Source organism: Vicugna pacos, chromosome 6 (genome assembly GCF_048564905.1).
Source record: "Vicugna pacos chromosome 6, VicPac4, whole genome shotgun sequence".
Classification (NCBI taxonomy): Eukaryota; Metazoa; Chordata; class Mammalia; order Artiodactyla; family Camelidae; genus Vicugna; species Vicugna pacos.
The window spans coordinates 76279449-76295682 of record NC_132992.1 but is presented as its reverse complement, the minus strand read 5'-3'; the positions used below and the strand labels follow the sequence as shown (position 1 = coordinate 76295682).

The 16234-nt window shown below is 34.2% G+C and overlaps 1 protein-coding gene across 10 annotated transcripts in view; it reads left to right on the top strand.

Annotated features, from left to right (window-relative positions):
- The window catches only part of CEP128 (centrosomal protein 128), a 359486-nt gene that overhangs the window by 8260 nt on the left and 334992 nt on the right, over positions 1-16234 (top strand). For 5 of the 10 annotated variants that reach the window (XM_072963536.1, XM_072963534.1, XM_072963533.1 and 2 more), the window contains exons 3-5: positions 2844-2986; positions 6168-6329; positions 8051-8137. In XM_072963536.1, the coding sequence (XP_072819637.1) occupies positions 6183-6329; positions 8051-8137 (234 nt within the window). In that variant the 5' untranslated portion in view covers positions 2844-2986; positions 6168-6182. The remainder of the gene's footprint in view (positions 1-2843; positions 2987-6167; positions 6330-8050; positions 8138-16234) is intronic. The other 5 variants (XM_072963531.1, XM_072963530.1, XM_072963537.1 and 2 more) reach the window with 3 other exon arrangements.

Sequence of the window (16234 nt, the reverse complement as noted above, 5' to 3'; positions counted from 1 at the left end):
ACTAGAGAATCAATACATTATAGCTCTCATACATACAAATGTGCATCATTATAATGGAGACAATCTGATGACTCTTTAGGTCAAATAACAAAAGAAATGGACTTGAGTTTGTAAAGACTCACTGCCAGTCCTCTTATTACATGGTTGAAATTACAGTGTTGAATGCAGTTTTACTCTCTCGCAGTGATCAGGTTTGCATATGTGGATTTGTTTTTGATGGATAGATCCTCAGTGGGAGTGAATTGATGAGGGGCTCCTTACTTGCTCTGGTGGCTGTATGTCTTCTTTATAAGGTTCATTAAGGCAGAAGCAACAATATTTATGCCTTTAAATACTGATGTGTTGGGAATAGCTAAATAAACTGTTCTAAGAATTGTACCATCTGTTTTCAGACCCAGAGCTTTCTCTAAGACTCTGGAGACTTTCACCCAAGGTCACCCATCTTAGTCCTCTCTAGAGTCTTGGAAGAAACTCAGCAGCTGAAAAGCAGACAGCATAAATATTACTGCTTTCTCATCAGTGAGAAGTTTTGTTGTACCAGTAGGTGGTAGTAAGCTGCAGAGAGTATTTACTGCTTTTTGCCCAGTTAAAGGAAATGCCTGTCTCCCCTTTAACCAGGATTTAGGTGATTCAGGCTCTTTAAGTTGCTTTTTAGGAGTTCTTTAATCATTCCCAGATTTAGCAATTCTTTATTTTCTTTTGTTAACAAACATCATGCTGAAATTTCTTATGATAAGCAGAATAGATTTCCAATCCAACTGAATTTATTTCTTTTAACTTTTTAAAAGTAATGGTGAAGATTTTTCTTGAGCATACATAGATGTTTTTCTACCAGTCTTAATCTTCTTTGGAATTCAAATTGTAATTGTGATGGAATATTGTTAATGAACCATTTAAAATATATTTTTCAAAAGCAGAATTTGATTGTATAAGGTATGTCAGTACACATTAATATATTTTCATAATCTTTCAACTTTTAAGTTTATTCCAGTATTCGGGATGTTTCTTTAAGAGAATTAGTTTGTGAATCATGACTCCTTCAACAAAATTGCAAAGAGAGAATCATACATAATTGAAAAAACTCATTCTTTTAGTTCATAAACTCATGATAAACGGTTTCTTTGGCCAGCCAGTGCTCTTCAGTATGAAACATTAGCGCTTGGCATTGAGATCCTATTTTTTCAGCTCATCAATTGATGAGTGACATGACCCTACCTAGGTAGAAGTCAGAGAACTAGGAATTATGGTCAGGAAAGTTGCCAGGAAGGAAAAGGAAATAGCTAATAAGGAAAAATGGGGTTCTGAATGTATAGCTTTTATGTAAACACATTTTCCAGGTTGTCAACCTGTTATTAATTTGCTGTCTCTGAAGGTGATCTATATGTTTTTCTTTTTTTGAAGTATATATTGTATTTTTTCTTTCTGAATATTCAGTCATTGTAGAAAATTCAGGAAAGATAGGAATGTTTGAAAAAATAGAAATCAGCTGTAAACTCTACATGGCAAGTATACTTTTGGTGTATTTTCTTTCTGTTTTATTGTCTTCCTTTCCTGCTCCTCTAAATTTGTATACTGGTGCTTTATATTCATACACAGATACCATGTAATGTTTGTTATGAAATTGGGATTCATACTTTTATCCCTTGCATTGCTATTAAATGTCTCCAGAAACAGGGTTTTAATGTCTGTGTACTGTTCCATTGCATGGGTGTACTGTATTTTAACCATTCTCTTATAATTTGAAATATAAGTTGTTTTTATTTTTTCTCTATTATAACTTCTCAGTACGTTTCCTTATATATGAATTTCTGTATGTATGCCAGATGATTTTGTGAGGAGAGATTTTGGGGGTATAGTTAGTAAAGGTGCAAACTGCCCTTGACACATAATGCCTGCTGATAGCCAGACAATTTATATCAATTTATGCATTTCCATTACAACAGTATAGGAGTGCTCCTTCCCCTACAACCTAGATAACAATAGACATTATTATTTAAAGGAAAACAACTTAATGGGCTTGAAAAGCATCTCATTGATAATTTATATTTCTTAGGTTATTATGCAGAACATTTTTGCCTGGCTATGCATATTTGTTTTCTTCTATGACCACTTTCAGTATTCTTTTATCAATGTGGAATGAATCTAATACTTTGACAGTTTTACTGGGGAAAAGGTTTTCAGAGTCCTGATCAGTTTTCATTACTGATATTAGGATAAACAATACTTCAAATTAAAAAAAAATTATAGCATAAAATAGTACATTTTTAATGGTGAATGAAGAGTGTATAATTGGCACTAACTGTTTTGTATTTCTTTTCTTTAGTCAATTATATTAAGGGGCTCTCAGGAGCTATTTTCATGGCCCTCCATACATTTTATTCTAGGTTGTACTGATATGGTATAAACCTTTTGCCAACTCTATCTAGTGGCCACTTCTTTCTCATTTGTTTTACTCTCTCTCCATCAAGTCCATGTCTCAGAGGGTGGTGGTGTTGGCTGTTGATAGACTTGGCATCTTTTGGTAATGTTGGACCTCTACTGTAGCTGCTTTCTGCATTGTGACACTTAGAGTCAGGTGCTCTGTTAGCTATGAGAGACACATTGACATTTTGAATTATCAGTAATAGTTGAAGAAAGTGCTAAGTTTTTATCAACAATGAAATATTAATCTAATTTCTATTTTTATTATAATCAGAATCTTTAATGTCCCTTAGTTCAACATTTATGACACTAATGAAATTAAAGTCCTTAGATAGTTGGTGAATGTATCATGCTATTTAAAAAAAAAAAAGCCATGCAAAATTCTCAGATATAGCTCAAATTAAATCTTGATATTTCTACAGGAGTTCCATCAGATACAGGAATTGGAATATAATTATTGCTCAAAGTAATTGAAATTAAAAGCTGAAGACTGTGTGTGAGCTAGTGAAATTCATGCTGGAAAGTGTGATTTTGTCTTATTAAAAGTATGTAATCCTTAGTAGGGGTAAGTGAGAGTTTTTTTTTTTTTGTATTATGTGACAGTTACACATTATTTAGCTAATGCTGTTCTTAACTTTATTTACTGCTGCTAAGATTTTCTGTTTTAAAGTTAAATTCAGTACCCCATATCTTTACTTATTAATATTTATCAACTGATAATAATGTATGTTCCATTAAGAAAGGCTGTGAGGTAATATACCTGTGGTAAAAGTATAAAAATATGGTATGGAGAGTTAAACACAAAGTTATTCTTGTAGTTATCTCAGAGGAGGTGGGGCAGGAATTGTCCTGGGTGCAGAGTAGGATGGAAAGGTACTAGGACTTTATTTGTGTTCTAAATATTTTATTAAAAATTTTAGAAGCACACATGTCAGAATGGGAAATAATATTAAGAATATATTCTTATAAAATAACTGGAAAATAAGATGATAGCAAGAGTATAAGAATAATAGAGTAATAGAAATAGAAAAGAATAATATTACTTATTAGTTCTAGGTAATAGATACATGCATACTTATTATATTAGTCTCTGTACTATTTTATATTTTAAACATTTTTTCCAAATTATTTAAAAAATAACCATACAATTTTCAGTTATCATTATTTGTAGTCAAGTTGAAATTCAGTTGTCTGCTCATTAGAAGAGTCTGACATACCATTTATATCCATTGAAGTTACATGTAATTGATTATTATTAAAATTTTGGTACTCAAAACTTAGGTTAGCCCAGAGTTAGTTGTCTTGTTTCTTATTCTCTCTAACAATCATTACAGTTAACACCTGACTTTTTCAGTGTTAATCTTTTTATTCTGCCTGATTTTATCTTAATTCCAATTTAGTTTCCAGAATCGTAACTTGTTAAAATGAAACTTACTATGCTTTTAGCTACAGAATTTTGACAGATCCAGGCATAGTTATTATTTTCCATTATACAGGAGATAGACGAAATAAGGAAATAAAAACCCCTTTACCGTGAGGCCAATGGTTTGATTTGTTTTCAGGGCTCTTTATTATATGTATCATAGGTACGTCACTTAGGTTTTTTCCTGATGCCTGATAAAGACTTCATACTACTGTGTGATTCCCACTCCTCCCCTTTGCCCAATATTTTTATGCTTAAATGAAATGAGAAGGAGGTTGAGGAGCCTGTAGACACGTGTGGGCCATGGCCCGCAGATGCCTTTAATCATTTTACTGACTGTTCAGATTGTTTACAACGAGTGTTGAGGGGACAGCAGAGCAGATGGAATGAAGAGCGTACTGAAGGTAGAGAAGCCTGGTGCCGGGTCTGCATCCTGGGTCTGCGACTTCCAGTCATCGTATGGAGTTGGACTTGTTACTTAAAGTCTCCCCGTCAGCATCCTCTAGATTAGGGGTTAATGATGCCCATTTTAGTAAGTGTTGAGAATTAAACTGGATTGTCTGTGTGAGCGTCTATATAGTACTGAGCATGTAGCAGGCTCTCAGATAATGTTGATTTTTACTTGTTTTCACTGGTGGAAAATGTTGGAAAGTTCTTTAACTGAGAGGAAGTGACTTTAGGTCATGTGGCACAGATTTATGTGTGCTCTGATGCACATACACGCACACCTCACTTCCTCAGTTTAAAATTAGGTGAACCTAACATATAAGATTTCTTCTTAATTTTATTCTTTTGGACTTGAAACAGTTGTGATCCTGGAAAAGCATAGCTAAACAGTTGCTTCAGTCTTTGTCTCTTGTTCATGTTTCCTGGTGACAGAGGGAGCTACACTGTGGGTACTATACCTTTGTACTTTTAGACAGGAGAAGGGGGCAAGAACCAGAGAAGATAGTGTGGAAGGAGGTTGAGAGTCCTGGGCAGAGGAGAGGCTTGAATCTGACAGGTGTTCTCTAGTGCTGTCTCAGCTAATTTGAAAAAGTTGGATGTTCTGTTCATTCTTCTGATGCTGTGAGGACAGACTGTATTTCATTTTGAAAAACCTGATCTCACAGCAAGGTTCCTTGCTTATCTTTTTATTTAGTTTTATTTTGTCTAACATTTAAAAAACATAACTACTTTCATTAAATGCTCTAGAATCTACATATATATTTAGCAAATTTCCTTTATCTTGGCTTTAGATGTGTGGTCATGTACTTCCCAGATGCATTCAGAATAATTCAGAAATACTGGAGTATTCTTGATTATCAAAGAGAGGTTTCATCACACTGTATTTAAAGAGCCAGAAAAAAATGACTGTATAGATTTTAGGGAGATTGTATCAATTAATGTTAAAATAAAGATTGCTAACCTTACATTAAGAAGAAAATGAAATTATTTGAATACTCAGTAAGCTTTCACTTTTGATCAACTGAATTTTCTCTGATGCTTCTTGGTTACAAATATATTTCATTTTTCAACTTCTATAAAAGGTTTTCTGAAACTTTTGAGATTGCCTTGCATGAAATAATTTCTTTTGCATTAAATTGAAAATTGAGGTAAGGATGGGAAGAAAGCATATTTGGAGACTTTTCTACTGATGAAATTATATTCCAGATGTTTGGCTTTCTATTTTGGTGGAAATACTGAAGATGCCATCTTCTCACATATTTGTTATTGTACAATTTATACCTCTGGTAGAGCATTTGTTTAATTCTATTGTATTTTAAAGTAAGGTATATGAGAGCATTCACTGTACACTGAATGAAATTCTCTTATTTTAGGTCATTCTGTGTGTATTGTATTTTTGTTTAAAGATATATATGTTCTCATAGCTTAGTAGAATGGACATTGGACTAATATGGGGACCTATAGGTCCTCGCCTTGGAGAATATCTGTGGGTTGGTTTTTTTTTTTTTTTATTGTGGAGATACTAACCTGTGTGTCTCATATACCTTACAATGTTGCTGGTAGGATTATGTGAGATACTGCCTGTGAAAGAGATTTTAAAATTTAGGAGCATTGCATAAAACTAAGCGACTTATTATCATTTGGAGTTGTAAATATGACTAAAATGTCTGAGGAATTGCTCTCTTAAAGCAGGAAAGACGAAGTAGGGAGAATTGCATGGAGAAGTGACTTGTGTTTTCAAGCTGTGTAGTAGAAACTATGATATGCCCAAGGGCTAATGTAATAAATACTTAAAAAGATCAAAAAGTAAATAGTTAATCTCTTATTTCTATACTCATTACCATTTAATTGACCTTACATGAATTTCTTTTTTAAGGATTTTTGTACATCAATGGCAGAATCCTCCAGTGATTCAGACCACTTCCGCTCTCGTGATCGACTGAGCCGATGGGCTGCCAGTTCAATTCACAGGGAAGCTCGAAGTCGGCCTACTGTAGATGTCACTGAGAAGGTCAACACTATAACAAGTACTTTACAGGTTAGTTTAGCGATGGTTGCATGCAATAGATTTTTACTAGTTTAAGCTAAGAAATAGTTTCAGTCAGTGTATTATTATTTTCTTGCTGCAGTAACAAATTACTACAAAACTAATGTCTAAGAAAACCTAGAAATATATTTTCTGATGGTTCTGTAGGTCAGAATCTGACACTGGTCTCACTTGACTAAAATCAGAATATCAACAGGGCTGCATTCCTTTTTGGAGGCCCTAAGGGAATATCTCTTCCTGTGCCTTTGCCAGCCTCTAGAACTGCCCACATTCCTTACTTTGTGGCCCCTTCCTTCTTCTTCAAAGCCAGTAAGAGTGGAATGAGTCCTTCTTACACCATATCACTCTGACTACTCTTCTACTTCCCTCTTCCACTTTTAACGATGCTTGTGATTGCCTTGCGTCCACCCGATAATCCATGATAATCTCCCCATCTCAAGATCCTTAATTTATTTTATCTGCAAAAATCCCTTTTGCCATATAAGGAAACAAATACACAGGTTCTGGGGATTAGGACTTGGAGTCTTTGGGGGCTGTTATTCTACCTAACAGCCATTAAAGATATTTGAAATATATGGGTTGTGGAAGTGTTTTGGGATAAGGCAGTATTTCCAAATAAAATATTGTGGGAGTGAAACCAGTAGGAATTACCATGGTTTAGCTTCTTGTGGACATGTGCTTTTAGAGAAGTTGCTTATATTTTGGTTAGGTAAATTACTCATGGATGAATGATACTGAGGTTCCATTTTTATTTGGAGGCTAATTTTTGACAGTATTTGGAAGTTTGAGTGGAGGCAGTTTACATCTTCTCCATAGAAAGGGCTTTGGGAAAAAAAGATGAGGGAAGAGTGTCATGGTCACACTAGGAAAAAGAAAACTCAGAAATAGAATTTTTTTCCTACCTTTTAACCTCTTCTGCTTTGTCTGGATAAGCATGGATTTTGGCTTTCAGTTGCTTGGGTTAGTACACTTAGCTAAGAAGAGGCTAATTTCTGGTCGAAAGACCATAATTTGACTTAGAACTTAGAAGGCTTTTTCTTTTTAAATTTATTTGAATTAACGTGACAATGGAGTTTTGCAGTATAAAGTTTTTACTTTCCCACCAATGAGACACATTAGTAAGTATATAGTTTTGAAAGAAATGCCTCCATTCATCTCTCCGAGGAAATCTAACATATTTAGGTGGAAACCATTTTTATTGTAATTGGAACTAAATTTTGTTGTTAATAAATAAAGATTAAAGGATACTTTGTTTTCTTTCCTCCTAATTGAATTCTGAGGTGAACTAATAATTGAAATAACATTGATCCTAATGACTTGCTTCTTTTGAACACAGTCTACTGGATTTGTTCTCTTAGGATTCCTATTCTGTAGAGGGTGTGAATTAGTTGAGGTGCACAGATTGATAACGAGGATTCTTTTCAGCTTACCGTTTTGTTGCCAACTTATTATGGAACCTTGGATAAGGTTTGAAATTATATGCTTCAGATTTCAAACAAGTAAATTGTGGGAAGATTTGAATTTCTGTCAGTGATATTATTAAGATTTGATATTTCTTAAGTATAGTGATATCCAGCATAGTTATAAGTTGTACCTTTTGTTAATGGTGGAGCTACCTGCTTGATATACTGCTGAGACTGATTGGGAAAAATATTGTTTGGAACAATTAATAAAGTCCATTTTTTTTAATAAAGTCCATTTTTTTCCTTAAGGACACTAGTCGGAACCTGCGACAAGTCGACCAGATGCTTGGACGGTATCGCGACTATAGTAATGGACAGGCGAGTGCTATAGAACACGTAAGAATGCTTACATGTGTTTACATTTTGTCCTAACCACCTTTTTGGAAATTCAGTTGTTGAGGAGTAAGGATGTGAGATAAAGGGATGACCATTGTGAGCATCTTTAGCTTTTAGACTGCTTTATTATTTTGTAGTTTAAATTTAGCTTATCAGATGGTTGCCAACTTTATATAGATTAGATTCCACTGAATTTGAAAGCTTTAAGTCAGAGGGGGAAGAATTCAGGATATAAATTAAATTGAGACTAAATTTGGACCATGGATACCCCTCGTGGGGAGTTAAGAATTTTAAGGATGGTTTATTTTGAAGTAAGACATGCTCATTGCTCAAATAAATAATAAAACTCCTATCTTATAGCCCTTTTTAGTTCCACTCCAAAGAGATAACAGTTTTGACAGCTTCTTGTATATCTTTCCAAACATTTTCTATGCAGGTATAAGTGTACATATGATTGCTTAAAAAAACAGCATCATGTGAAATACGTTATGCAACTTATTTTCATTTAATAATGTATCATATCATTTTTCATAGGACGCAGTAACTCCACCTCGTTCTTTTGAATAGTTGTAATATTCCATAGTATAGATGCATCTGGGTTTTTGGTTGTTGCTGATATAAACAATGCAGTAATGACCATTACTGTACACATGCTTTTGTGTGTAATAATGTATAATTCTTGGGAATATAAAGTTCCTGGGTTAAAGGGTATGTGTGCTTAAAAATTTTCTAGATACTTCATTTCCTTCTTTTAGGATTGGCTAACTCATCTCTGTAAACTCTTGGTAAACCAGTTAAATTTGTTCCTTCATGTTTCCAGTTATGAGTATACAACTCTAATAAGCCTAGTCTTACATGTGTACTATAATGATAGTTTTATATATATCTGTGCTGCACTGAGTTGTCAAATAAATTCCAAGTTTAATCGATGGTTTGTTATTTTCTTGTTACAAAGAAAAAGTATAGTCATCATTATTTGCTTGTAATTGGAAGCTAATTGCTTGAGCACAGGGAACATTTTTTCTCTCGTAGTGTTTTCTGCTGCTTTCATTTAGAAAATAAACTCTTGCATCTACAAAGTTTTTATGATTTATGTTGTATTTTACAGATGGAGCCATAGATCTTGTACATTTGGGTAGCTTATAAGATATTTTAGATTTGCCTACCTTATTAATAATGGGAGTTAATTCTTTGCTCTTTAGCTTATAAGTAAAAAAATTAAAAACATTATTAACTAGTAGCAGAGAACAAACCTACCTTGTCATGTTGAATATTAGATGCTTACATATGGTGGCAAATTTCCTTGGAATTGAGCAATTGAGGAATAAAATTATGTAACAGAGAAACTTTTGTACAGGTAAGCGCTTAAAACACAAAGTGAGTTGTTCTGTGGCAGTAAGCCTCTGTGGTAGGCCTAGAATTGAATAATGCTGAACCCTGAGGCAGTGGTTTTATATATGGGAAGTAAATAAACCCAACAGCTATTTCATTTCCATCAGAGTTGCAAGTGCATGGAATGTAAAGCCACTCATATTAAAAATAGGACACAGGAAAACGGAAGTCTTTCCTTTTGTGCTTCAGGCTGTTCCTTGTCTGGTCTAGAAACTCCTCTTCATTTTACCCAAATTCTTGTTTTGTTAAAAATGGTTGGTTCTCCATCAAAGACCTATAATTGCCAAAACATTACTGAAGAGAAAGAAAGAGGCTGGAGGAATAACTCTCCCAGACTTCAGACAATACTATAGAGCTACAGTCATCAAGACAGCATGGTATTGGTACAAAAACAGACATATAGACCAATGGAACAGAATAGAGAGCCCAGAAATGGACCCACAAACTTTTGGTCAACTCATCTTCGACAAAGGAGGCAAGAATATGCAATGGAATAAAGACAGTCTCTTCAGCAAATGGTGTTGGGAAAACTGGACAGCAGCATGTAAAACAATGAAGCTAGAACACTCCCTTACACCATACACAAAAATCAACTCAAGAAGGAGCAAAGACTTAAACATAAGGCAAGATACAATAAACCTCCTAGAGGAAAACATAGGCAAAACATTATCTGACATACATCTCAAAAATTTTCTCTTTGAACAAATAAAAGCAAGAATAAACAAATGGGACCTAATGAAACTTACAAGCTTTTGCACAGCAAAGGAAACAATAAGTAAAACAAAAAGACAACCTACGGAATGGGAGAAAATCTTTGCAAGTGAAACCGACAAAGGCTTGATCTCCAAAATACATAAGCAGCTCATATGACTTAATAAGAAACAACCAAACAACCCAGTCCAAAGATGAGCAAAAGACCTGAACAAGAAATTCTCCAAGGAAGAAATACAAATGATCAATAAGCACATGAAAAAATGCTCAATATCACTAATTATCAGAGAAATGCAAATCAAAACTACAATGAGGTATCACCTCACACCAGTCAGAATGGCCATCATTCAAAAATCCACAAATTGACAAATGCTGGAGAGGCTATGGAGAACGGGGAACCCTCCTACACTGCTGGTGGGAATGCAGTTTAGTGCAGCCACTATGGAAAACAGTATGGAGATTCCTCAAAAGACTAGGAATAGACTTACCGTATGACCCAGGAATCCCGCTCCTGGGCTTATATCCAGAAGGAACCCTACTTCAGGATGACACCTGCACCCCAATGTTCATAGCAGCACTATTTACAATAGCCAAGACATGGAAACAGCCTAGATGGTCATCAACAGATGACTGGATAAAGAAGAAGTGGTATATTTATACAATGGAATACTACTCAGCCATAAAAACTGATAAAATAACGCCATTTGCAGCAACATGGGTACTCCTAGAGAATGTCATTCTAAGCAAAGTAAGCCAGAAAGAGAAAGAAAAATACCATATGAAATTGCTCATATGTGGAACTAAAAAACAAAAACAAGAAAACAAAGCAAAAATACAAAACAGAAATAGACTCATAGACAGAGAATACAGACTTGTGGTTGCCGAAGGGGGTGGAGGGTGGGAAGGGATAGACGGGATTTTAAAATTGTAGAACAGATAAACAAGATTATACTGTATAGCACAGGGAAATATACACAAGATCTTATGGTAGCTTACAGAGAAAAAAATGTGACAATGAATATATATATGTTTATGTATAACTGAAAAATTGTGCTCTACAGTGGAATTTGACACAACATTGTAAAATGATTATAAATCAATAAAAAATGTTAAAAAAAATGGTTGGTTCTCAATGATGTTTTCCACCCAGCATACAGAGAAGGATGTCTGTCACTCACTGCTTTATGTTATACTCCATCAATAGAGCAATGATTTTCACCCTACCACCTGTAAGCTACCTGGAGGAGCACATGCCGTAATCTGTGGGAAGATGTGCAGCTCAGAAACAGTATTTCTCAAAACAGGTGATTCTGTTGGGCTCCTCAATGCAAATTCCTTTCTTAGCATTAAAATATTTATTGTTATGAAATACAGCAGTAAAATGAGCATGCCCAAAAGGGAAGGTATGTAATGTGCCACCTATCATGGTTTATCTAAGTCTTTCTATTTATATTCTTTAAGTCCTTTAAGTACATGGTAATATTATGCTCCTTTTTTCTTTTCAATCATTGTGTGTTCTGTTTAGGGAGGGATGCTGGAGAGTAATTTTTTTAATTTTCTTTCTTTTTGAGATTGTGCTCCAACTCATGCAAGTTCTCTTGCTGTGAAATCTGTTTTTTTTTTTAAACATCCTATGACAGGGTTAATCCATTTTAACCAATGTTCAACTATTAAAAAATTTCACCATCTGAAATACCCATTTTCTCATTGAAATTACTGTTTCTCTTTTAAAATATAAGAGATTTCCTAGGAAATGAGATCAGCTGTTTTGTTCTAGGGAAGACAAGAACTTTTATTATTAGCTTAGGCTTTATAAATGATACTATTGTTAAACCTCAGGAAATGGATGTGTTACACAGTTGACCTTTGAACAACACAGGGGTTAGGGTGCCTGCCTTAAGTGCAGTTGAAAATTTTTGTGTAACTTACAGTCGGTCTTCTGTGTCTGAGATTTCTCCCTATCTGTAGTTCCTCCGTATCTGGTTTTGTATTTGTGGATTCAGCCAACCTTGGATCATGTATGCTGTGGTGTTTACTATTGAAAACAATCTGCATGTAAGTTGACTAGCACAGTTCAAACTGGTGTTGTTCAAGGGTCAACTGTACATGAACTTAAACAGTTATTTTATTGGGGTTTAATTTTGTGAAGATAACTTGCCAGTGAGTGAGGGGCTATATAAATATTTGATGCACTGTGTTCCTCCTTAGATGATCTCCTTCAGCAAGAGAATGGTGAGAATTATTCCTGTTCAAATCAAGAGTCATGAGTCACTTTTTTGACTGCTTTTCCTTGGATGCACATAATTTCATTATTTTCTTGAATCTTTATAACCTCCAACCCTAAATTTAAGTTTTTGCTTATTACATGTGAAGGCCTTTCTCTACGAGGAGTTGAGTAGCGTTAGAGGATCAGCAGTGGGGTGTGTGGTGTTTCAAAGAGGAGCAGCACCTACCTTTTCATAGTCTCTGGGAATTTCTGCATAAGTTTAGTTTACAAGCACTATTTTTTTGTATTAAGTCATTTAATTCTTTCAACAGTTCTGTTAGCTAGATACTATTGTTATCTTTATTTATAAGATAAAAACACTGGGGGCACAGAAGGCTCACTAACCTGCCCAGGGCCTCACAATTGGTCAGTGATGGAGCCGAGGCTAGAATGTTATCCCAGAACCCAGCATCAGGATTCACTTACCTCAGTGAGCCATGGTTGCCTGCATTTTCATGATGCTGTGGATTTATATTTCTGAAAGTTGGGATTTTGGATTCAGAGTTTGAAGGGTTATATAATTCACATTGATAAACTAGATTTTGGAGATTATGTTAATTGATTAAAAACCAGAAGGCCACTCTCAGGCAAATCATTAATATTACAGCTGGTACAATGTCCGGTTGTTTCTCATGCTGTAAATTTGTTGGGAGGTCTGAGAACATTTGGGTCAAAGAGGACCTGTGGGGAAGGTTTTATTTGAAAGCTTTCTGTGGAGATTTGGAACATATTATACTCCTGTGTTAAATAGTGCAATTGATTAGCTTAGTGTTTAAAATATTTCTAGAACTGTGTGTTCTTATTCATGAGAGGAGAGGTCTGTTTTCATGTTAAAGCTATAAAAATGGCATGCCCTCAAGAAAGAGTATTCAACATAAAAAACTAATACCTTCTGCAGTGGAAATTTGGAATGCAGCTGATAAGGCTAAAGTAGTTAATATTGGGGATGTAAGAAAAAAACAGTTCTCTTGGTTCAAATCAGCAGGTTCATTAAGTACATGTTTAAGGTAAAGATTGGTTAATATATAGTAATATTAAATTAGAGCTTAGAGGTTTGCATTTATAGACAATTTTCTTCTAATTAAGTATTCTGATTAAAATTTCCCTTTGGGAATAATAGGATGTTACTATCTGGCACGTGAACTTTGGAAGAATTTGAATGTTAAATAACAAAGTCCAGGGTTTTTCTTATATTCAGTGGGTTTCAGTTGTCAAATGTATTTAGTGACACCCCAGAAGGATAGTGTTAATGATTTAGAGCCAGGCACAGGCTGCTTGTAACATCCATGCCTTTCTCTCTAGCTGAGTTCTACTAATTGTCTTAAAGGTGAGAACTGTTCAGTCTTTTGTTACTACTTAACTTTAATGTTAAGTAACTCTACTGTTAACAACTTAAATTTATTAAGTTACTACTTAACTTTAACATAAAGTAGTAAGAGTCTATAGGTAAGAAATTGTAATGGAACAGATTCTGTTAGGACCTTCTTTTTGTAAATATATTTCAGATCTTAGGAATTAGGTTCTTAGAGTCTTATGTTTAAAATTGTATTGCCAAATCTCTCATGAAACTACTGAACAGGAGAATAATGTTTTACAAAATTTTGCTTTGAGACCGGTGGAAAAATGTAGACTTTGGAGTCAGACTTAAAATTGAATCCTGATTTTTTTCCACTAGAAACCATCTCAATAACTTTGGGCAAGTTACTAAAGCTTTCTGAACTTGCGTTTAATATGAGAAATGAACAAAATCATATATACCTCATTATAACTAACATTTATTAAAGTGATTACACTATTTTAGACACTTGCTAAGCATGTATGTTCTTGTTATTTCTTTAATTCATCCAATAATCCATGTCTTCAAGTATTTCTATGTTCTTTATATTAGTGCTTGGTACATTATAGGCACTCAGTATTACTTTTCTTTCCTTGAATTCTTCGGGCCTAACTTCAGTCTCTTGTGTGTTATTGTGACTATAAACAACATAATATGTCGTAACATTCACAGTGGTAGGTGTATCCAATTATTTCGACTTCAGAGTTAATGCTAAATTAGACTGCATACATAATATTACTTTTCCCCTTCTCTTATGTTCATGACTATATTGTCTACTCACCTAAAATATAGTAATGTACTATTAAGAGCACCTTCCATTTTCCATGCATATTCATTTATTAACATTCAAAATATTATATGGGATATTTAAAAAATTCTTTTAGAATATGCGTCATATATGAGCTCTGAATACATGAGATTTCATTTAAAAATAAAGTAGTTACATAGATAAATATGATGTATCACTTGAAAGGGGGTTTCTGAATTTCAAGAATGTTACTGTGGACTTATATTTCCATAAATCAGCGTCTGGAAAGAGGTTAGGCATGGCAGTCAGATCGAATGATCTGTTTGGTAAATAGAAAATAAAATAGCAGCAGTCATTTAAAAAATACATTTTAGCAACAGATGATGAGACCGGAAAAGTGTACAAGCCATAAATTTGCTCTCTAATTTTATAAAACTCCCCTCCTCCTCCTCCACCTCTCCCACCTCCTCTTCCTTCTTCTTCTCCTTCTTCCTTCTCTTTGTTCTAGTTTTAATAGGAGATAAATAGACTGTAAGGAGGCAAAATAGAGCTGATAAAATTAACTCTACAACCAATCTATTTTGTAGTCTTTTGGCAGATCAATCTTGGCATTCTGTGGAGAAATAGGCAGTGAAGGAAAGTCAAGCAGAAAGTGCTTATGCCTATGGGTAACATTATTATCCTGGACAAGATTTTTAAAATGACCTTTTTTCTGCCTCTACTTTTGTCCTGGATTTTGCCAAACTGATCTCTAACATTTGTAAATTGAAGTACTTCAATTTGTTAAAAACGTCAACTTTATAGATATATCTAAATTTATACATAAATCTAAACAACTTGTCTCCATAGTCACCAGTGCTGTGTGCATCGTGATTGCTAAATACCAACTCTTTACTGCCAGGTGAAAACAAAACTAAATGTTAGACGAAATATTCAGATGTTTCCAGTTTCTGCTCAACCATGCAGCTAAGTGATTGACTGCAGTTACCTATTCATGACCAAATTTGCATGTATTTTTTGTTGTCTATGTTATATTAGGGGATTTATTTTCTTAGTTTGAAAAGAAAGGCCAATTTGGAGTAAGAAAGTATCTGAAAAAAACTAAATGGGATCGTTTATAAATGATTTCCAAAATTTACGGCTGCCTTAAATTGCAGCATTTAGAATTTTTACCAGGGTTGTTGATGGGTTTTTTTTTTTTTTAAGTTTTGTTTTTCATTTGCATGTAAGCTAATTATTTGAATATTTGGTAGCTATTATATTTGAGTAATCACTGTCCCTACTTTATTTTTATTCTGATCTCTTTGTGGAAGTAATAGTACGTATCTTTTAAGAATTTCCTAGTGACTATTTTTAGCATGCTTTTTTTTTTTTCTCTCTGACGACGAGCTCAATCAAGGATGGAATTAGTTTTGTTGAGAAAGTGTATGTGAGATACACTGGTATTAGTGAAACAGTTGCTGATACTATAAATTGACCAAAGAAGTTTATACACATGGTTCTTTGCCTTTTCTCATCTTATTGAAGCCAAATTTTATTGAATATGATTTATTTCTTAGGCATTCTTGATTCTGTGTGTGGAGTTAGTGCTTAGTTTCTTAGTTGTTTACTGTTGCTTAGAAACCTTACCTTCCCAGAGACGGA